This window comes from Balaenoptera acutorostrata, chromosome 3, assembly GCF_949987535.1.
Source record: "Balaenoptera acutorostrata chromosome 3, mBalAcu1.1, whole genome shotgun sequence".
NCBI classification, from domain to species: Eukaryota; Metazoa; Chordata; class Mammalia; order Artiodactyla; family Balaenopteridae; genus Balaenoptera; species Balaenoptera acutorostrata.
Window position 1 is genome coordinate 31,952,371 of NC_080066.1, and position 21,803 is coordinate 31,974,173.

Here is a 21,803-nt window from a genome sequence, read left to right on the forward strand (position 1 = left end):
CTGGCTTAAATTCAGGAGTTTTCCTCTGCTGCTCTTGCACCTGAAATCCATTTCTTTTCCTCAGGAGGGCTGCTACGGTGTTATCGGGAATTCCTTTTCCCCGGCTGTGTGTTAACTGAATTCTCTTTCTGGTTAAGGCGATGCCTCTTCACACACCCCGTCCTGCAGCCAAGATCTTGAAGCAGGACTGTCCCGGGCTGCACGGGGAACCGGTGAGACGCTCTTTTTCTGAAACCCTTTGATAACCACAGTGTGGGGGGCAGGGGTGACCAGAGGTCCTCGGCTGCCTTGTGTCTAAACACAGCCCCTCCCAGGGTCACCCAGGCACGCGATGCCCCAAATCTCTGGGCTTTGGAAGATGGGCCTGCCCTCCCTCCCCTGCTCTCTTGGCAGATGTACTAGAGGCTACGGCTGATTTAACACCACACGGCTGCTTGTGTCACTGTATTTATGAGATTCTCTTTGGAGGGGAGACGGGCCTCCGTGTGAATCTAACACAGTTTCACATGCTTAATTGCCAGGTGTGCTCGCTGCCACCAGAAATACCCCAGACCACCCAGAACGTGTTTCCTTGTGTGACTTGAAACGTAGATTGAGCAGGCCAGGTCTTAATCTGGTCCTTGGCGAGTTGGTCACAGCTGACCGCCCGGAGCTGCTTTCTCTGGAGGGTCATCTGGAGCGGCCGAGGCCAGCTGGGAGCTGGTACCATTTCCCTGCCCTTGGCCTGGGGAGCATTGGGCACAAGGCCCTGGGCTTCAGGCAACTCTGCTGCCTCGTGAGAGGTGGCTGCTGTCTCTGCCCTTGACGTGGGGAGGGGGCTCTCATTGCCCCTCTGCCACCCCCAGCTCTGCTCGTAAGGCAGACGTGTCTCCAAATGCCACCCAACCCACAAGGGCGAAGGTCACTGAGCTGGGGAAGGCTGAGAAGGGGCAGCCCCGCTGCGAGCTCGGGAATTCCAGCAGAGAGGCACACAGAATGGAGACCCCTGCCCCGCCCTGCCCTTCTCTCGCTGGCCGGCTTCGAATCTCGCCCTCCCATCTCCAGCCCTCGGCTCCAGGAGGCTGCGGCCCCTCTAGGTTACTGAAGGCTGAACTCAGGGCTGCGAGGGGCCAGGCCATGCCAGGGGACATGCGAAGCGAGGGCCAGGTGGGGAACACGGAAATCCCAGCGGAAAGCTTGTCCCAAGCATCGCTGTGTTTGCTTTTCAGAGAAGTTAGTGGACGGCTGCCTTCTGTTTTGTGTCGGGTGTTTTCAGATTGTGCATTTTCCCTTGGTTTTCAGCTTCCTTGTCTCACTCTCTCATGGTTGCCTGTGCCTGTCAGCCCCAGCTCTCACCCCCCAGGGAACCAGATGCCTGGAAAACGGACCAGCGGTTAAAGCCAGAGGCCTTACAGACAGTCTCCAAAGAGCGGCTGCACTCCTTAGTGGACAGCAAGGCCTACGCGGACGCCAGGGTTTTGGTGGCTAAGTTCTTGGAACACTCGAGCTGCTCCCTTCCCGTGGAGGTGAGGCACGTGGTGGGCTCTGCCCGCTCGGCCGTCCCCTCCGAGGAGTGCCACATGGAGGAGGCCGTCCTCAGCGCCCGTGTCCTGGACCAGCTGTGAAGGCGCCTCCGTCTGGATGTGGACATGGACAGACCTGGTGCCAGAGTCCCTGCCGGGGACGCCGGGCCTGTGGGGAGAGGCTGCTGCCCGGGGGGCTCAAGCGGCGGAGGCCGTTCCCTCCTCCAGGGGGACCCCATCGGCTGTTTTCTGGGGGCTGACACGTCCTACCTGTCCCAGTGATACAGTGGATGGCTCTCTCGTGTCCATCGTGAATTCTTCCCTGTTGTCAGGCAGGTGGCACCTTGAACTAGCCACGTGACAGCGATCCAGTGGCAGGGGACACGCGTGTAGCTAAAGAAACTGAAGCATCTTCACAATCGGCGCCATGGAAGAGCAGGATTCTCCCGCACCCCAGTCCCCACCCCCCGATTTAGTTTAGTGTTTAAAGGGGTAGAGGACTCATCAGGCAACGAGCCCATTTCCCCTTGCCGTTTGAATCAATGATCAACCCTTTCTCAGAGGCTGATTTTAAAGAAAATAAGTCATTCTAGCCCAGATGGCAGCCGGGGTCCAGCCTTATGCCCGCAGGGCGACAGGGCCAACCTGTGAACAAACATACAATGAGGGACTCCCCAGGGGGGCCCGGCCACCCTGTGGCAAGGGGCTTTGAGGGACCCCCCCTCCCCCCTCCACACACAGCACCTTGTCTCCCAGGCAACCCCTCCCTGCCTCTCCCCGCCCCAGGGCATTTTCCCAGCTTCCTCTCTGGCTGTCTCTTTAACTGGCCCAGCACGGAGCACTTTGAGTGGTTATTTGCCCCGTAACAATAAGCCCCCATGGCGAGCGCCCGGGGTTCTCCCACGTCTGCCGTCGCCAGACTGGCCTCAAGGGGTCGCTGATGACCCAGAGCAGCCCCTTCCCCAGCCGGGCGGCAGCGGCCACATCTGCTTTGGAAGATGCCGGCTGTCGACCGCTTCTTTCCGTGAACCACCCCACCTCGGGCTGGGTGCGCAGAAGCCTTCTCGGCCACAGCAGCTTGGGCGCCCTGGACCTTCTCGGCCCCCCGGGCCGCCCTGTTCTGGCGACCTCAGCAGCAGCTGCTTCCCAGCCAGGGTCCTGGAGCAGCGCTGTCCTCAAGGACTTTCCGCAGCCACGGGGATACCTGTGCCATCCTGGACTGTGCCTGGCGGCTCCTGCGTGGGACGAGGCAGCCGGAGACCACAGTTCTCAACCAAGAGCCCACGGCCCAGCACCAGGAGTGCCGGGGGCGGGCTGGGAGGCTGCCGGGTGTCCAGCAGCCCAGGGCTGTGCCCCGCCCCCCGTGTCCAGTGTGCTGGGATGTGTGGAGGGAGCAGGGACGGGGCTCGCAGGGGTGTTTCCAGCCCAGACACCCCGAGGAGCCCCTCAACACCAAGGTAGGTAGCCCGCGGTGCCAGTCAGCTGCCAACGCTTTGCTTCCCTAATGTTATCATTGGTCACTGCCATCCAGAGGTGAGAGCTGGACCAATATATAAATCAGGCCTTGTGATGATAGCCAGAACTTTTCCGCTTGAGACATCGCAGAGGAGAATTTGTGAGCACTTTATCCAGACTATAAAACGGGAAACCTCTACTCTAATTTTTCTTAACTGAGGGCTTTTGAAGTCCCCAAAAGTAAATTTCTCTGCAGGTAAAGTAAATTGATGGTTTTTCCAAGGGGCCTCCCCTAAGCCTCCCAGCAAAGCGTGAACGGCCCCAGCGCCCTGGCCTCTGCATCAAGGCGTCTCTGGGGTGGCAGCCAGAGCTTAGCAAGCTGCAGGGGTCTCACCTGGGTGGGGGGCTCACGTCAGGTTTGGGGGCTCACACGGCAGGGCCCTGGGCCGAGCCTGCAGGTCTCAGACAGACTGCCTCTAGAGTAAGGCCAGCCCTTGCGTCCGCCCCCCCACCTCACGGGCTTCAGAATTGTTACTCTGCAGCAGGATGGGTGACCTCCAGGAGGCCTGGCCTGGTGCTCTGTGTCCTTTGCTTCCCCTCCCTGCAGGGGGCCATGTCTCCTGCCTCCGGGCACCTGCCACAGCCTGTGCCTCCACCTGGGTGCAGGTCGGTGCTCTGGCCCAAAGCCCACCGGCCCGGCCGTTCTCAAGTGCTCGGCCCTCACACACGTTCTCATGCTCAGTTCTGTGCTTGTTCTCACAGCATCTCTATCTTGCGGGTGAGTACACTGTACCCAGTTCTACAGCGCTGGGCTGGCACCTTCTGAGGGCCACGTCGGCTCCTGCAGGGCCCAGGCTCCTGGCTCCCAGGAAAGGTCCTGGGAAGAGAGAGGTGCCTGGCAACGGGCCGGGGTCTGACTCCGCAGCCTGGGTACCTTCAACCCCACTCTGCTCAGTGGCACCTGGGAACCAGCGGCCCCAGCATCGAGCGCCCTGAGCCCCAGGCTGTGTCGGCTCACGGCCAAGGGGAAAGGCAGTGTCCCCCCCATCACTGGTGCGCCCTCGTCTGCTCGGCCCTGGTCTCCCTGCTCTCGTTAACACATCAGCAGGCAGGTCCCCATGGGCTGCGCTGGAAGCTGAGGCCCAGGATGCCCCCAGCACAGGGCCCGGGGCCTGCGCTCTCCCGGACCTCCCCCACCAAAAAGAGGGCCAGCACAGGGCCAGTGCCTGTCTGGCACTGCCATTAGACCCCCACCCAGGGACCACAAGGATGCTGGGAATGGAGGAGCTCCGGACCCCTACTCTATGGCAAACGGGGGCGCTTATCCTTCACAAGGACTTAAGGGCTCCTTCAGCTGATGACAATGATACAAATTAAATGCGTGTAACAAACCACGTAAAAGAACGCTTATTTCGAATGGATTTCTCCCCCACAGCTGTATTGATCCAGAGATGCTGCTATTAAGGCAGAATTTATAGGAAATTGTTTTCAAGCCTGTTTGTACAACTGGCAGGTTGTATTTATTTAATGTACCTCAAGGTGTTTTCATAATGATCAGTGTTTTAATAAAAACTATTTCTGGCCTCTGTGTCTCTGAGGTCTGATAGGGACAGACAGATGCCAAGAGCCGTGTGTACTGCTGGTGACCAGGTGCCGAGCGAGGGCTCAGGCCGGGCGACCGACCACGGAGCGTGACCCACCCCTGGCACCCGACTGTGTTTCCTAACATCCTTCTGGAGACAGACCCTGGGGGTGTGAGGGGAGCGGGCAGGCACCCGGCCCACAGCTGTCCCTCTGTGGGACATGTCCCCAGCTTCTGGGAGGAATGCAGGCCCCTGGCTTAAAGCTTTTTTTTTTTTTTTTTAATGTGTATCACATGACGGGACACCTGCCCCCGTCATCTGCTAGCCATAGGTTTCCTTTCCGGAGCCCATTCACCTGCCTCGTGCTGGGCGCTGCAGGGCCATACCCCTGGGCCCCCCTGAGCCGAGGCCCCTTCCCTCCAGCTCTCACCCCAGGGTGTGGGCCATCCCTGCCTAGTGGCTCACAGCATGGAACTAAGATCCCAGCCAGAGAAGGGGCCCGGCTTGCCCAATGTCCCTTGATAACATGCTTCTGACCAGAGCCCATGCTCACCCCACCTCCCCATGCCAGGGGACACCGGGACCAGGACGGTGACCACAGAACGCAGTCAGTGATGGGAGCACTGCCAAGTCCTGCAATCAGGCGACACGGGCTGCAGGGCGGCCCCAGGGAAGGAGCCAGGCTATAGGTGGGCCGGCTTTCTGCACTATACGCGCACACACCTCTCCCAGAGATGATTCCCATCTGAACCAGGAGAAGCCTGAGCCTCCCACTCTCCCTTATCCAATTAGTCGGGAGCTTGTCTCCTGCAGGGATGGTGCCTGGAGCCCTCAGACCTGGTGGGGAGGCCCCCACTGGGAGCCGGGCTGTGAGGGGCGGAGTTAGAGCAAAGCTGGTCAGCCACTTCTCCGTCAACAAACCAGCCACATGGACAGCTTTCCATCATGACCTCAGGTTTATTAGTGGTATTAGCGAGTCTTCCCAAGGTCAGCTGCATGCAATACACAGGTCATCCTCATCCAGTGGTCCTAGAGCTTAGTTACTGCATGGTAAGGCTTCTTAAGTCACAGTGTATTCTTCAAGGCCTGGGCCAAAGAGAGAGACTTCCGGACAAAATGACATCGTGAACGCTGAGCTCTGCGGGGCGGATCTAGACTATGCTGCACTTGACCTACACGCACTGGAACACTGCTCACGGCGACGGCACCCGGACTCGCCGGCCCCCGGGGACAGCAGGCTCCAGGTGTCCGGGGAGGGTCTGGTTTCCCAGGGGGGAGCTCACGTGTGGATGCATGTGTGTAGACAGAGCTTGTAACGAGGCCGCCGGCCTGTGTGGGAAGCTGCCGGGGGCGTCCAGGGGCCAGCGGACAGGCGGACGTGGTCACGGGTCGTCGGAAATTCCTAACATCTGAAGAGCAGTTTGTTGTCAAACAAAAGTCAAAATGGTGATGTTGTCGAAATAGGCATGGAGTTTTGAGGTTGTGGATATCACCATTTATGCAACTCAGGGATGTCTCCTTTCTCAGGAAATACAACCACGTGTCCCCCAACTTCAGTGACCAGTCCCATCCTGAGAGCTGGCTGTCCACACTCAGCCATCGGGGCAGCCGGGCGCCCTCCCCGCAGGAACCCGAGCCCCAGCTGAGGGCAGGGCACACCGCTGCTGCCCCCTGGAGCGCACTGTCCTCGAGGGGCTCCCTACACAGCTGCATCCGGGAGCACCCACGTTCGCCCTCCACGGCTCCACACCACACGGACGTACAGACAAACCCTTGTCCGTCGCAATGAGAAAATTCAGAATGTGGCAAAATACGTGACTGTTCTACAAAGACTGGTTCCTGTGACTCTCCTTGGATAAAGACCCCTTTTTGTCCAAAAAAAAAAAAAAAAGTGGGTGGTGAGGGCATGCCCTTCAGAGGAGCCAGTGTCCTCGGGTGGGCTGTGGGTTCAGGGGTCAGGTCCTGGGTCCGGCTCCCGCTCCTTGGGGTGCAGGCGGGCAGCCTAGATGTACAACGGGGTCTCCTGGCCTGTGAGGAGCCTGAACATGGCGGCAGGCATGGTCTTCATATGGATCTGCCAATGAGAAAGAGGGGCTGACCCAGCCCTCCCTGCTTCCACCTCCCCACCTCCGTCCCCTCCATGCGAGGCCAGCGATGCCCAAGTCCTCTGAGCGTGTCCTGTGTAAAGTACCAGCGTCCAGAGGGGAGGAAGAATGACCTGCACGCTGTCAACAACAAATTGGCACTTGTCATGGGCACTTGCCATCTACCTCTACCAGGATTAAATCAGGTGCCGCTGCAGCTGCTGACCTTCAACACCCCCTGAAAGGAATTCAGGGTGGAGATCAGGAATGAGGCCCTCTGTGCTCTGGGAAAAACTGGGAGAACAGGTCTTCAGATAGATATTTTCAGGAGCCGATTTTTTGAGCCCAATTCTCGGATCTCCTCATATCTAGAAAAACACTGAAATCCTTCCTGGTGACGTCTGCTCCTCATGACTAGCAGTAACCTTCATGAGACTAGCAGAACCTTCTGCAAAAAATATGTGCTCCACTGCATGTACTCCCCCTTCACCAAAATCACATGTATACTGACCTTCCCCCCTGCCTCTTTGGAGCAGTTTCCCAGAGCTATATGAAATGCTGTCTCCCGGGCTACAGTCCTCATTTTGCCCCAAATAAAACAACTCACAACTCTCATGTTGTGCATTTTTTCAAGTCGACACCGTGGTCATCACCCCTGATGGCGGCTTAGAAAGCATACCCTGACTGTGCAGACTGTGACCTGGGCGCCCCGTCCAGGTCTTTAGAGGGTTTTACACGCGGTCAAGGGCTGGTTTTCCCTTCAGCTCAAGCTGACACCAGGTGCATGAAAAGCTGGACTTTTGACTGTGCACTGAGCTGAAGGCAGGCTGGGGCGCCCAGGCCTCCTTGGAAACTGCAAGGGGCCAGCTTTGCCTCGGCATGAGACCCAGAGGCTCACACACAAAGTGTGTGCGCTGCAGGCGGAGGCCTGGAGCCCCCCAGCCCCTGGGGGTCAGTTAGCAAATGAGCCTTTGGGGCCTGACCGCAGTCCCTGGCGCCACAGAGGCTGGGTACGCCAGCAAGGCACAGAGACGGCTGCCCGGAGAGGCCGACCGTGGGGGGCACATACCCTAAATCCCGCCTGGGCCCCAGGCTCTGCTTCTGCTTCCTTTAAGCACTCTGCTCCGCAGGCTAGCCCGGGACCCGGCCGTGCTCAGGCCCCTGTGGGTGACCACGGCTCTAGGGGGTGGGCTGGCAGACCTCCAGCGCCCAGGGAGAGGAGGCCGCAGGTGCAGCCAACCCCCAGGGGCACGCAGCCAACCCCCCGGGCCTGCCCTTCCTCGGGCAAGCCGCTCTCAGGCCTTATCTGACCAACCCAGATGGCCAGTCTGGCCGAAGCGTTTTCTTGTCACCCAGGCTCCCCCGCTGGCCCCCAACACCAGGATCTGTCTGATCCACTTAGATGTTTGCTCCTTCATCAGCCTGCGATGGCTTTTCCCATCAGAAGATTCATTCTAATTCCTCAATCTGAAACCCACCCCCAAGGCCCAGCAAAACACCAGGTCTAGTTGACGGGTGACTCATTTTCCAAACGTGCTCAGGGATGATGGGAAACACAGGCAGACAAGCTCATCTCCCAGGACCAGCCAGTCCAGCGCGAGGTCCGCCCAGGCTGAACGGCTTCCCACACCCCGGGCCTGAGGTCCAGCCTGACTGGTACCCATTCACCTCAGGTCCAGACAGTCGGACGCATTTCTCCCGCTCCCAGCCCGGCTCCCCCGCCCGGCTGATGGCCCCAGCGGGGCGGCTGTCTCGAGGCATCTACTTAGGACAATTGGATTTTCCTTTCTTTGAAGCCATTTGTAAGAGAAGGCTAATGGCGCCTACGCCCCCTCCTTCCTGAGAGCCGCTGTCTGCCACCACCCATGCAGAGAAACAGGCTTCCTCCCCCGGCCTCGGGACTTTCACAAAATACTGAGTGGGTCAATGTGGCCCCAGGAGAGGTGTCCTGACCGGACATGATCCGAAGGCCCCTCAGGGAACAGCACCCTACTCCCCCCACCAGCCTCCAAAGAGGAAGCCGTGCCCTCTCCCCACACAGCCCCTGGGTCCCCACCACCCTCAGAATCAAACCTAAACTCCCCGCCCGGCAACTGCCTTCACAGCCGTCCCATGTCACCCGCCTCTCAGCACTGTCTGCCCCTTCTGCGCTGCTCTCACCCAGGCTTCACCCAGGGAGATACTCACGCATTCAGCTTGACTCCCCGCTTCCCACACACCTACACACACCCACCCCCGCACCAGGGAGGCCTCCTTCCCAGCACTGGGCTGGTAGCCCCACTCCCAGCATCTTACATCCCCCGCTGAGGTACCCTGCTCCCTCCTGAGCTCCCCGCTCTGTACCCTGTCCACCCTCACGCTGGCATGGCATCGCACTGATGCCAGAAAGAAGCAGAAAAGGAGGCGGGGTACAGCCAGCAGAGTGGGAGAGGGGAGCACAGCAGGGCCGGCCTGTGCATGCCCACCCCCATCCCATCAGCCACAGCTACCCGGGGTGAGGAGGGGATGCCAGACCCCGCCTGCAGCAGGCCCCCCCGTGGGAGACACAGCCGTGCTCAGCTGACGCAGCCCCTGGAAGAGGCTCACGAAGGTCCAGGTGGGAGCACGCCAGCCAGCAGACGTGCCCAAGTCCCCACAGGGACAGGCTCTCCCAAGAAGGGAGGCTTTGCTCTGGGGTGCTTCCCCAGCACCTTATACACGCCCTCGGGGATTAGATGTCGGCCATGGAAACATCTGGGCTCCGAGAGCCTGGTTCTGGCTTCGGGCAGTGACCTCTCACCTCTCCCACCGAGTTGGACAGCGCCTGGACGATCTTCTCGTGGGCCGTGGCCACCACGCTCTGCCCGTTGATCTCGATGATGCGGTGGCCCACGCGGACGCCGCCCCGCTCCGCGATGCCCCCGCGCATGAGGCTGCAGATCTAAGCGACACGGGGGCGGGGGGTGGTCGGGTCAGCACAGGGTCCCCGCCACGCTCGCCGGTCGCCTCCAGCCCCCAAAGACGGGGAGGAGAATCAATCACACACAGGATGAAGCCCCAGGGCAGATGCTCCTACATGCTGTCTGCTGACTCACCAACTGGGAGGTTACGGTTTGGAATGTGTTTGAAAATGGGAGACCCGTCCCCCCAACCCGCCCTCGCTGGTTGGAATCTGCCACCCCCAGCCACCCGGGGCCTCTGTTCCTGGGTCAGGGGTGTGGAGGCCGGGAGGTGTGCAGGTAAAGCCCATCCTGGCAGATCCGCCAGCAGCCACTCTGCTCCTCTTTCCAGTGAAGATGGTCACTGCTCCCCCGTCACGGGGAGGTGGTGATTTCACCAGCCGACAAACGGAAAGAGATGATGCAGCCCCCATGTGTGTGAGATCCACTAAAGATTGGGTGTCAGAAGGTGGGGTCCATGCAGACAGCAGGGAGGGCGAGCAGCCCCAGGGCCCATGGAGAGCGGAGGGGGGGGGGGCAGCTGCACCCGGGGGGTCCCGGGGACCCGGTGGGAGCCATGGGAGGGGGGTGGGATGAAAGCACTGCAGCAAGAGAGGCTGGGGCAGGAGGGAGCAGGCAGGGCACCAGGCCTCTCATCCACCCCCAGCCGAGGGCAGACGGCAGCGTCCCTGGGGCCGAGGCTGCCCGAGAACAACCACACCCGCACTGGAGTTCTCCCCTGTCCACCCCCGCCAGGCACCTCTACCCTGGGCCCCTTGCAGCAGTACCCCAGCCGTCCTGCCTGAAGGCTGCCCTGTACCAGACGTGTTTGAGGATGAGGAAGGCCGAGCCCAGAGTCTGGTGGGAGGAGAGGCCCAGGCTGGTGGGACCCTGTCCCCCGAGTGCCCGGGGGACACCCCGCATCACCTGACAGCCTCGTTGTACCCACGGAGGCCTTGGTCTGTACGGTTTCCTCAACCCAAAAATGCCACCAGGAGCTTTTTAGGGCCTTCGAGGGGTCCTCGTATGATTCTGGTCAGCATCCTACAAGGTCAAGGGTCGGCCTGCCCGCAGGAGGCGCAGGTGCAGGCAGGACGGCCAGCCCTCCCCCAGACTTGGTGTTCTTCCTTCCCACCGCGAGGCTCAACGCTGTGAGGCCTCCTCCACGCCCTGTGCTGAACGCCGCCCCCGCCTGGGGCCCCTACCTGGGTCATAGCCCCTTCCCATCCCAGCCCTGGCCGGGCTGCTCCACTGGCTAGGAGCTGACTCTCCACCCCCAGACAGGACCCCTCCACCCCACCTGCCCGTGCTCTCCCTCAGCACTGGCCTGGCAACTTTTGAAGGCTGAGATAGGCTGAAAGGCCACTGACCCCAGGCTGGCCCTGGCACCCCTGCAGGACTCCCACGTCATCTGTTTTGTGGTCTTTCCAGATCCACTTTGTGTGTGTGTGTGTGCAAATCCCAGTGTGGTGCCTGAAGCCCTCGAGGTCCCTCCCAGCCCTCAGGACCCATCTCTTCTAGAAGGAGACACAGATGCAGGCTGATGTCACAGCCCAAGGCCACTCCTACAGCAGAGTGGGCCAGGGTCCTGGACCCCAGGCACCTGGGCCAGACTGGACTCAGGGTGGAGAAAGAGAAGCGGGCTGACCCCACCACCCATTTTCCAGTAAGGGGAGCACCCATCCTGTGCTGTGAAGGCTCTGCTTACCTGTCATTATTAACTTTTATTCCCCCCGCCCCCCACCCAGATGATTTAAGGGCATTTTGTGCCCAGTGTAACTGGCTCTTCAAACATCCAGGCTTCAGGATGACCTGGCAGGTGTCAGGCAGGGTCCAGGTGCTCCTGATGGGAGCTGGGACACCCCGTAGCAGGCACTGTTTCCCTAAGTCCCTAGTGGTAGCGTCTCCCCTTGTGGTGGAGATTTGGGGACAGAAGGTAAAGAGGGGAAGGGGACAGGGAGAAGGAGAAAATAGCTTTGCACCTTAAGAGGGGGTTGCCAGGACGATGGACTCAGACCCCGGCAGGGGACCTCGGCTGGAACCTGGGGGGCCAGGCTGGCAGAGGGGGCAGGAGGGGAGCAGAAAGTGCTGAGGAGAGGGCCATGTGGGCACACGCCTGCACACATGCACACACAAACACACATGCACGTACACACGCATGCGGGCGGCTGGCCTTCCAAAACGAGGCGTGCCCCCAGAACCCAGGGCCTTGGGCTGCTCTAATTTCTCAGGGTGCACCTCTCAGGAGGAACGCTGGTGTCTCCCAGCTGGGGACGTCCTGATCTCTTCCATGGTGTTGTGGGAACAGAGAGGAGGGGTCCATTTAGAAGGAGCGTTAACTGGCTCAGTTGAGGCCTGTCTGCAAACGAATGCCTTGTACTTCGGGCGTAATGAAGCTGAAAATGGGAAAAGCGCTTGTGCAAGACTAACTCAGGGGTCAGCAGACTTTTCCAGGGATGCGGGGAACTTATCTGCGGGGCGCACGTGATCCTTGGGCTCGGCGGGCCCTGCAGTCCCAGTGGGAGGAAAGACGGCTGGCTGGCCACGACAGGGCCCCTTGTAGGCACCTCTGTGGCTTGGTTATTGACACCCGGGACCCTAGATGCAAACAGGACAGCCCCTGCCCAGCTCACAGATGGCTCAGGTCCACGCGTGCACTTGCCCACTGACCCCGACCGCGCACTCCAGCATCTGATACGGGCAGAGGGCAAGCTCCCCACGACAGCCGTGCAGGCCAACGCCTGCCCCGTCACTGCCCAGCGGGGAGCCTGGGGCAGGTCCCTTCAGCTCCCTGTTCCTGCGTCCTCATCTGTGCATGGGGACAGGGGATGCCCTCCCTAACCAGACCCACGCACAGACACAGGCTCTAGAGGGAAGCCCCAGGTCTGCAGGAAGAGCTGGCCGGATGGTGGCCTTTCCCGGTTCCTAGAACTGACAGACAGATGGACTGACACCCCAGACAGACGCCCCAGCAGGCCTACAAGTCTGGCAGCAACGGAACTAGACAGACTGGAGAACCAGAAGTCCTGCACGCCCATGTTCACGGCAGCTCGGTTCACAGTAACCAAGAGGTAGAAGCAACCCAAGTATCCATCAGCGGAGGAACAGACAACCAAAATGGGGCGTTTCCACACAATGGAACACGATTCAGCCTTAAAAAGGAAGGAAATCCTGCTACACATGCTACGACATGGAAGACCCTTGAGGACATTTTGCTGAGTGAAACAGGCCAGTCACAGATGGACAAAAACCGTATGATTCTACTCACATAAGGTACCTAAGTATGTCATATTCAATGACATAAGTACCTAAGTATGTCATATTCAACTTCACAGGACAGGAAGTAGCACACTGGTCACCAGGAGCTGGGGGAGCGGGAGGTGGGGAGTCAGTGTTCACGGGAACAGACTTTCAGATTTGCTGATGGAAACAGTTCTCGGGATTGGTTCTACAACAATGTCAACGTGCTTAACACTGCTGAACTGCACGCTGGAAAATGGTTGAGATGGTAAATTTCACGTTAGTTGTATTTTACCACAATTTAAAAAAGCAAACAAAAACAGGAAAAGCAGATGTTTCTAAGAGAGAGTCGGGGCCAAAAGAAAAGGGGGAGAGAGGGGCAGATTTCGCAAGGTAATCCAGCTTCTCAGCCACAGGGCCTCTTGTTTTAAAGAAAAGACAAGCTACACTGAGATCCTCGGGGCCAGTGCTCAGGCTGGCAGCCCCCACACACACGCACCCGAGTGCGTGCACACACACACGCATGCGCACACACGCACCGGTGTGCACACACTGACAGCCATGCAGAGGGCCCCTCCCCCTCACCTCTCACCTGACAGCACCCAGATGTACCTGACGCCCCAGCGCTGGGACATACTTCACCTAACTGCTCACCCTAGACATTTAAGCAGGCACCTGCCACAGGCAACGTTTCTGGAGGCATCAGGCAGAAAACGGCAGCAGGTCTGCTTTGGGGCGGACAAACACCACCTCCGGCCTGGCATTCCGCCACCTGCTCTCCAGCCACGGCCTCCCGGGTGCTCTCAGGGCGAGGAAGCCCCCGGGAGCCACCACGGCCCCTGCCTCCTGGCCCCTAGCACGCGCACCCCCATTCACAGGGCAGGATGCCAGCTGGTGGGCGGGTGGCGCTGGGGGCCACGCAGCTCCTCGTCCACAGCTGGCCCCAAGCGCACACACCGTGGGACTCAGACCCTGGACCAGCGGCAGAGGCGCCGAGCAGTGGGCGGCACCAGGACCCCTGTGTGCACACCTGTGACGCGGGAAGGGCAGCCTGGCAACGCTGCCTTCAGAATCAGGGGGTAATACTTCCCCAGTTCCAGACCCCAGATCTGCTGTGACCCTGAACCCCACACCCTCAAACCTTCTGGGAAGCCCCCCTGGCCTCAGCCTCCCAGCCACTCATATCAACCTGGGAACATCCCCGCACACCCCCGCCGCAGAGACCCCTCCTGTACCTCCCCAGGGGTGCACCCCCGCCAGCCTCCCCTCCCCCATCTCTGAGAGGGAAAGCTCAGGGCCAGGTCACACTCAGGCCACCCCACACCTGTCCTCTCCACTGCCTCCCCTTCCTCTCCCGCTCGCTTGAATTCAGCCCCCACAAAACTCTAGGCAGAGCCCCCCTTCCCTGTGTCTCCTCCTCCCCCTTCCCCACCTCGGTCCCCACGGCCTCCCCAGCTGTGTGACCCAGGGCAAGTTACTAAACCTCTCTGTGCCCCAGCTTCCTGACCAGTCCCCATGCTCCTTCTTGGGCTGTAGTGAGGATTAAAATGAACAGGCTGGAGGGAAGTATTTGCAGGGGAAGGATTTTGCTGTCGGGCTGGAGGGTGGGGCGCATCAGGCCCCAAGAACAGGCAAAGCCCTTGGCCACCCCCCAGGAGCCTGGCCTTGAGGGGAAAGCCGGCCCTGATGCATCACGTCGTCCCCCTGCAAGGCTTGCAATGGGACAGAGGCTGCACCTTACAAAGACCGTGAAGCAGGCCCACCTGGATGGCGAGCCCCCCGGGGCCATGCAGGAGGGAGAGCCTGGGCCCCACAAGGTTGCCCAGCAGGGCAGGGGCAGCCCTCAGGGTCACACAAGCAGGGCCCATCTCAGGGGCTGCCGGTCACTGACAGTCCTCCCTACCACCCACCTGCCCCCACACCAGGGAGGGAGGTCCTGCGGGCGGCACCCAGGCAGGCCCTGCATGGTGGCTCAGGGTGTCAGGGGCAGGTCTAAGGCCCGCCCAGCTGCTCCCCGGGCCTGGGGTCCAGGCCCATCCACACGGTGCTCATAGCAGCTGCAGGCAGGGACCCTGGGCAACCTCCTGCACGGCCCCGGGCCCATGTGTGTGCAGAGCAGCCGGGCAGGGTGGCGCCAGCTGGACCACCAACTGGCCAACTCCCGGGGCAAATGCCATGTTCCGGAAAGAAATTCTGAGGGGGTGCAGACAGCCTGGCCGGGCCCCTGTGCTTGGGCATGGTGCCAAGGGGCCTTTCTTCTCTGCAGAGTTTGGGCCCAGTGGGCCCTCCTTGGAGGTCTCGGTGTACTTCATGGATTTTCTCAATCTGCCCAGAAAGCTTCAGTGACTTGCCCAGTGTCACACAGCTGGGAAGGTACGGCCAACGTCAGCCTCAAATGCACCCACACCCTTTCCTTCTTCGTCTTGGGCACCAGCTGGACCACCTTCCCGGCCAGCCCTGTGTTTGTGGGGCATGTGACTGAGCCCTGTCTGGCCAGATGGATGTAGACAGAAATGGCAAGAGACGCATCTACGCCCCCGTCTCCCCGCAGCTGCCAGTCAGACAAAGAGCCCCCTGGAGGAGGGTGAGCCTGGGCCCCTGAGCGACCCTGTGGCGCGAAGCCCCCTCCCATGTTGGACTGTGACCCGAACGACAGATCAGCTCTCAGTCCGCTGAGATCCGGGGAACATCTGTTACAGCAGCAAGTGCGCCCTAACCCAGAGGGGACAGAGATGTCCTGTGACTCTCCCCGGCCCCGAGTAAACTCTCCACACTCCTGCACCAGGTAGTGACGGGGGAAATTCTGTCTCATTTGTAGTCCTGTTTCTAGAACGTTCTCCCGATGTGTCCCCTCTGTGACCGTGGAGGGACACACACGTTTTCCCCCTCAACCTGACACCACCCCCATCCACTGCACAATCTCTTCCTTGGCTTTTTAGCACTCTGGGCTGGCTCAAGCAATCTGGAAATGACCGGCCTTCCCTCTTCCGTCCTCCATCTGTGGCCACATCCCTGCCCACTGGGACCTTTGCAGGAGAAACGACCCAGGAAACAGAGCTCACGCAGGTCGAAGAGGAGGTGGGAACTCTGGAGGGAAGAACTACGGCCTGAGCAACAGGCATAGACTTCTGGCCAGACCAGCACTCATTCAAGCTCAGCATCACCTCCTCCTGGAGGCCCTCCTGCCTCCTCAGTGGCTGGGGCCCCGCCTGACACAGCTCAGGAACCTCACACACGACTCTGAATGGGTGAGTGAATGAGTGAATGAATGAATGAACAAATGAATGAGTGGGTGGGTGTCTTGCACACAGTGACTCTGACACTGCCATCGGCTGCGGGTCCCAACTGCAAGGGTGGGAGGGCTCCTCTCTGCACTCCAGAGCAGGGGTCTGCAGAGAACAGCCACCACTGGGACGAGAGTGCCGAGGGCGGGGCTGGAGGGACCCATGCCATGACCACACGCTGGCCCGCCCGCCCTGCCTGGCCTGGCTGCTGGCAGCCGTGCCCACTGGCTGAGACCTGCCCCATCAGACAGGAGCGGTTCTGGAGGGACGGAGAGCTGCCCCCCAGCTCCCTGCACCAGGCCCTCCACGTGCACGGTGGAGGCTGCCAAGGGCCGAGCGGACTCACGATGCCGTTCTGCACGCTGAAGCCCAGCTGGTACTTGAGGTCCGGCCGCTTGATGAGGACGGTGGTGACTGGCGGGCAGCTGACGATGTTGAGCTTCACCTGTGTCTGGTTCTTCAGACCCTGCAGAGCAGGAATGGGAGGCCCAGTGGGTCTCAGATGCCGCTGGGAGGACAACCTCAGGGGCCTGGGAGGGTGAGCCAGTGGCAGGGCAGAGCCCCAGGAGCTGGGGGACCGAGCCAGGCAGGCCCCTCTCAGCCCCGGTGTCCCTCCGTGCGTGGATGCAGGCATCACCCTGACCGGATGCAGGGGTGCCGGGCATCCCAGGTGGCAGTGCGTGCCGTGGCCCCTGTGCTCTGGTGTGCCCTTTGACCTGGCCAAAAAAAAAGCTGCCCTGCGGGCAAGGCCAGGCTCCGAGCGCCCCTGTGCACAACTAAGAGGCCGGCACCAGGTCACCCTTGGCGGTGCCCAGGAGGGGCCCCGGCCATGCTGAGTGCAGGAGGACTTCCTGTTTGGGAAGATGGTGGGGGCACCTTCCTCAAAACAAAGCATCCTCCAGTGATGGACTCTCATGCTGGGGGTGGGGCGAGGACAGGGTGTGGCCGGCAGAGCGGAAATCTGTCAGCAGGAGGCTCTGGTGTCTGTGCCGAGACAGGCCAAGGGAGACCTCAGGCCCCAGAGGACAGTGGATGCCGCGGCCATGGTCCTGGGGTTGGGTGGGGGGAGGGGAAGGGGCCCAGCCTGAACGTGGCTGCAGCAGCCGGGAGCTCCTCCTCTGTGCACATGTGTGCATATGTGCGTGCGCACATGCACACGCGTGCACGCGCGCGCGTGTGCGGCCCCATCAGAGCCCAGGTTAGAAACTGCCCCAGGAGCTGCAGCCCTCGGAGCAAGGGTCCTGGCTGGCCAAGCCTCTGGCACCTCTGATGAAGGCTTCTTCTGTGTCTGTCTGTCTGTCTAGCTACACGGTACCCACTGGGTCCCCAGGTTCAGGAGCCCGCTCACAGGACCTTCATCTCTGAGTGACAAGGGAGAACAGAGGCCCATCCTCCAGCCCCGAGACCACAGCAGGGCTGGAGGGAATGAGCCGCGGGACAGATGGCCCCCCGTAGGCTGAGCCACTGTCTGGACCCTTGAACAGAGCAAAGGCACCACCGTGCTGAGGTCCCCTTGGATGGCTGCCCGACGCTTCAGCCCGGGGGGCTCTCACAGACAAGCAGGGGCCACCTGTTTGTGTCCCCTCAGCGTGACCCTCTCTAGGGAGGGTCTGCACCTCCTGAACCTGCAGGCTGACGGGTCAGACGGTGAGAGCAGCCTCCCAGCTCAGATCTGGGCAGGGGAACCAACCTCCCTGTTTGCCCAGCAGGTGAGACTGTCAGCGAAAAGTCCCAGGCAAACTAAGACAAGCTGGTCACCCGACATCTACAGGTCCTCGGCCCTCACCTGGGGCAGCCCAGGTCCCTCTCTGATGTCAGGGCCGTGGTACAGTCTTGGGTTCAAAGTCACTGGGTGGGTCTCTCTGGGCTCCGCATTCTGGTGGGTCAGGGGGGATTACAAAGCAGCGAGGATATAGCGAGGTGGGGCCCCGCGCCCACCTTGATGATGCCCTGGCAGGTGGCGAGCGGCAGCCCCACCAGGCTGGTGCCGTTAATGGACATGATCTGGTCGCCGATGCTCAGCTTCCCCGAGCGGGCAGCCGGACCGCCGTTCATCATGTTGGCCAGGATCACGGTGGGCAGGATGGAGCCCCAGCCCGACTCCACCACCACCACACCCAGGATCTCACCCTTGTGCTTCTCCAGCTGCAGCTGCAAGGAGATGGGTGGGGTAAGAGAGGCCCACCTGAGGTGGGGGCTGGGGGCTGGGCCTCTGCCCAGCACCCCGGAAGGACCAGCCCGAGCCGGGCCAGGTGCCTGCCCTGCCCTCAGAACCGAGGCCACCTCCTCTCGGCCACCCTGCTGTCTCCCCAGCCCCGTCCAGCTCTGGCTCCCAAGCCCTCCTGGGACCCACCCAACCATCCTGGGAACCAGGAGCACGGACCCCCTCCTCTAGCCCCAAGCTCGGCTCCAGTGTCCCGGCTCCCACCCCCAACCCTCCCAGACCCACGGAGGCTAGAGGGACGCGTTCTCAGAGTCCAGACGCACACCCAGCCCGGCCCTCGCTCTTGTCTGGAAAAGTCCTTCCATTTTCTCTCTGCCTCACGGGTCACTCACAGAAAGCTGCCTGTCATTCATTCATTCAGCAACAAGCCAGGATCATTCACTCATTCCCAAGCAGTTAGGGTACAGGCCACCCCCAGGGATTTGCTCCTCTTCTCAGGAGAACTTTCTAGAGACCCCTGAGCAAACCCACCAGAACATGCCAAGGCTTCACTACGGGCGGCTTCCCAGCACCCTGGGCAGAGCCCCAAGTTCCCCGTTTTCAAGATGCCTCCCGCACGCTTTCCAGAAACACCTCAGGGGGCTGAGCCCCCATCTAATAGCGGGATTAAAAGGCACATTTTCAAGGTCATTTTAAGACTGACCGTCAGCAGCTTCTTCCCTACAACAGCACCGCATTTCCCACGCAAGTGCTTGCTGTGAAGGCAGGGGCCACACATCAGGAAGGCTCGACCCCGCCCGGCCTGCCAGCTGTGCCCCCCGCCCCGGGCACCCACCTCCTTGCAGTTCTCCGAGTTGGAGAAGTGAATGAGGTCGTCGTTGTACATCTCCTGGGTGTTGATGATGTCGCTGTACTCCTTCTGGCTCAGGTCCTCGGGGTTGATGCCGTTGGCCCGCAGGAACTCCTGGTAGGCCACGCTGAAGGCCTGGCCGATGGACTGGGCAATGAGCTGAGCCTGTGGGGAGGGGCGCCCAATGGAGACGGGCAGGCGCACGGGCCCCGAGCGGGGGCCACGGCACAGCCTGCACGGGGGCCCCTGCCTGGGCTCCGAGGAGCCACAGAGAGACCGTGGCCCGGGTCTCTGTCAGGGAAGCCCTTCTGCTGCTGGTGCCCTGCCTGCCCCCACCCGAGCTCCCTTACACCCCAGACATCGTAAGACAAAGCACAGTTTCCAATAACGTCTGGGGAAGTTATGAATTATTTGCTAATGATCATAGTTTCGTTGCTTTCACTGGCGACTGTACTATACTTTCTTTTCACCCATCTTTTTTTTTTTTTTAACAAATGTGTTTTATTTATTTAAATATTTATTAATTTTTATTAAATTAATTTAATGAAATTTAAATTAACTTACTTAAAATTAAATTAATTTTTATTAAATAAATATATTTATTTGGCCCATGCGGGATCTTAGTTCCATGCCCCGTGCAGTGGAAGCGTGGCTCCCTAACCACTGGACTGCCAGGGCAGTCCCCCACCCATCTTATTCCAAACACAGACTGGGGGGTGCATCCTCTGGGGAGCGTCACAGAGGCTGTCAGTCACCCACCCAGTATTTACTTCTCTGGAGCAAGAGGACCCAGTCCAGCCGCGGGGGGGTGATGCGGGCAGGATGTGTGCCCAGCTGCCCTCGTGGGGCATGTGGATGTGTCAGGCTGAGGCCAACGAGAAGCATGCAACCTTGGGGACACCAGCACAGGGCAAATCATGGAGCAAATCACTTCTTTCTACTTCAACAGGACCACTTCTATGGACTGGATTGCATCTGATACTGCAGAGGCCCGGACTCGGAACAGTCACTGCCAAAGCTTACATGCCACCTGCTGGTGTGCAGATAAAGGACCATGGGAGGTGAGGGCTAAGGACCCAGCTCCTGGGCCACGTCAAGCACCCTGGCAGCCGGGGGAGAGCAGTGGGACCCCTCAGCAAACCTCGGGTCAACAGGGCCTGAAAACATGTGGAATTGAGGGGTTTGGCCTGAAGCCCATTCTTGCTCTACATGCTGCATGATTCTCGGGCTGCAAATGAATAAGCCTTTGTGAAAAAAGCGGGCTGGACTGGATAACAGAGGGAGAGCTTGGAGCCCTTCGATTCTAGACTGGACGGGCCTCCCAAATTGGGCCCCGAACGGACTGCAGGAGGGAAGCCCGGGTCCACTAGGCAGGACCAAGCCCTGCCCGCCCCCAGGAGCAGCGTCCTGGCAGTTTGGCGGCTCTGCTCAGAGGGAGAACCAGCCACAGGCACGGAGCCCCGGGGCCACCAGGTGGCACCACTGGCCCAGACGTGTATGGAGCTGGTGGAGGCAGCCCCGCGGTGGCTGGTCCTGGAGGGCGTCTGGCCCAAGGCTCAGGCCAAGCTGAGGATCCATCGGGGCCTCCAGGAGGAGGCTGGTCCCAGGATGGAGGGTGGAGGACTGAGGGCCACCCGGCGGCCTGGATGTGCCCTGAGACCTGGGGTCTCAGGTTTGCTGACACCAGCTGCCCCCAGGCCTCTGGGTCCATCTTCCTCTGACTGGGGTCCCCTTGCTGGGAAGGGGGTGTGAGAGCAGAGCTTCGTTCTCCCCACCCACTGCCCACTGCCCTGAGCCTCCCCTTTGAGCTCTGCCCAGTCGGGGCCCATCGCCTGGGGGAGCCCCTGGGAGGACAAGGAGGTCCACGCCCAGGCTCCACGGGACGCAGTCTGGGAACCTCGGCGTCTTCCCACCAGCGGCTGGCTGCAGTCTCCCATTCCCTGTCTGCCCTGAGTCCTGGCATCCCTGCCACCTGAGCTGGGGCCAGTCCTGAGGGATCGCCCCTGCCCCAGGTCACAGCCAAGGCTGTGAGCCCAGAAAGGTGGGGAGCGTCACGGGGGCCTCCCCGAGGGGCTGGCATTGGAGGCTGGCACTCAGAGGGGGGCCTCCTGCAGGTGGGCGAATAGAGCGGGAGGCTGCCCTGCCCCCCCAGCCCTTTCACTTCTTTGGCTCACCTGCACTGCCCTCCACTTTACAGAAGGGAAATGGAAACTCTGAGAGGGCCACCAGGGTCCTTATGGCCACCTTCCATTTTCTCCAGGTGTCCCCCTCTGTTCTCACTGGACCCTTGGATCCTTCACTCACCCCAGCAGCAGTCGGACCCTGATGGGGCCACCATCAGGGTCCGACTCTCAGGATGGCTGCTCCACCCCCTCACGCCCCTCCCAGCCCATCCTTCCCATGTGCCTTGAAGGACCACCTGGAGCCCCGCCCCCACCTTTGCTCTCAGCCTTCTCTCCCACGGAATAGAGAAACTCAGGCCACAGCGGCACCCAGGGCACGGTGGGCACCTCGGAGCCCCTTCCTGCTCCCCGAGCCAGCAGACTGTTCACCCCCTGCCACTTGGCCTGCTTCTTGCCTCACCTGCCCATCACCACAGCCCTTCTCCAGGGCCCATCACATCCCCCCAGGCCTGGTCTCTGAGACTCCTCAAGCCATGAGCCACACAAAAATTCCCAGGCAGGTGTCCACAGACATCTGTATAATGGTGAAAGGAATACGTG

The 21,803-nt window shown here is 60.6% G+C and overlaps 2 protein-coding genes across 9 annotated transcripts in view; one reads left to right on the plus strand and one right to left on the minus strand.

The window, feature by feature from the left end:
• The window catches only part of ENTREP2 (endosomal transmembrane epsin interactor 2), a 424,923-nt gene extending 420,159 nt beyond the window's left edge, over positions 1-4,764 (plus strand). For 2 of the 3 annotated variants that reach the window (XM_057544109.1, XM_057544110.1), the window contains 2 exons: positions 138-212; positions 1,282-4,764. In XM_057544109.1, coding sequence (XP_057400092.1) covers positions 138-212; positions 1,282-1,604 — 398 coding nt within the window. In that variant the 3' untranslated portion in view covers positions 1,605-4,764. The remainder of the gene's footprint in view (positions 1-137; positions 213-1,281) is intronic. The other variant, XM_057544111.1, reaches the window with a different exon arrangement.
• Positions 4,765-5,232: 468 nt separating this feature from the next.
• APBA2 (amyloid beta precursor protein binding family A member 2) overlaps positions 5,233-21,803 on the minus strand; it is a 230,565-nt gene continuing 213,994 nt past the window's right edge. For 4 of the 6 annotated variants that reach the window (XM_057544710.1, XM_057544709.1, XM_057544708.1 and 1 more), the window contains 5 exons: positions 19,066-19,245; positions 18,005-18,217; positions 16,413-16,532; positions 9,404-9,544; positions 5,234-6,614 (listed from right to left, as the gene is read on the minus strand). In XM_057544710.1, coding sequence (XP_057400693.1) covers positions 6,543-6,614; positions 9,404-9,544; positions 16,413-16,532; positions 18,005-18,217; positions 19,066-19,245 — 726 coding nt within the window. In that variant the 3' untranslated portion in view covers positions 5,234-6,542. Of the gene's footprint in view, positions 6,615-9,403; positions 9,545-16,412; positions 16,533-18,004; positions 18,218-19,065; positions 19,246-21,803 lie in introns of all 6 variants that reach the window. The other 2 variants (XM_057544711.1, XM_057544712.1) reach the window with 2 other exon arrangements.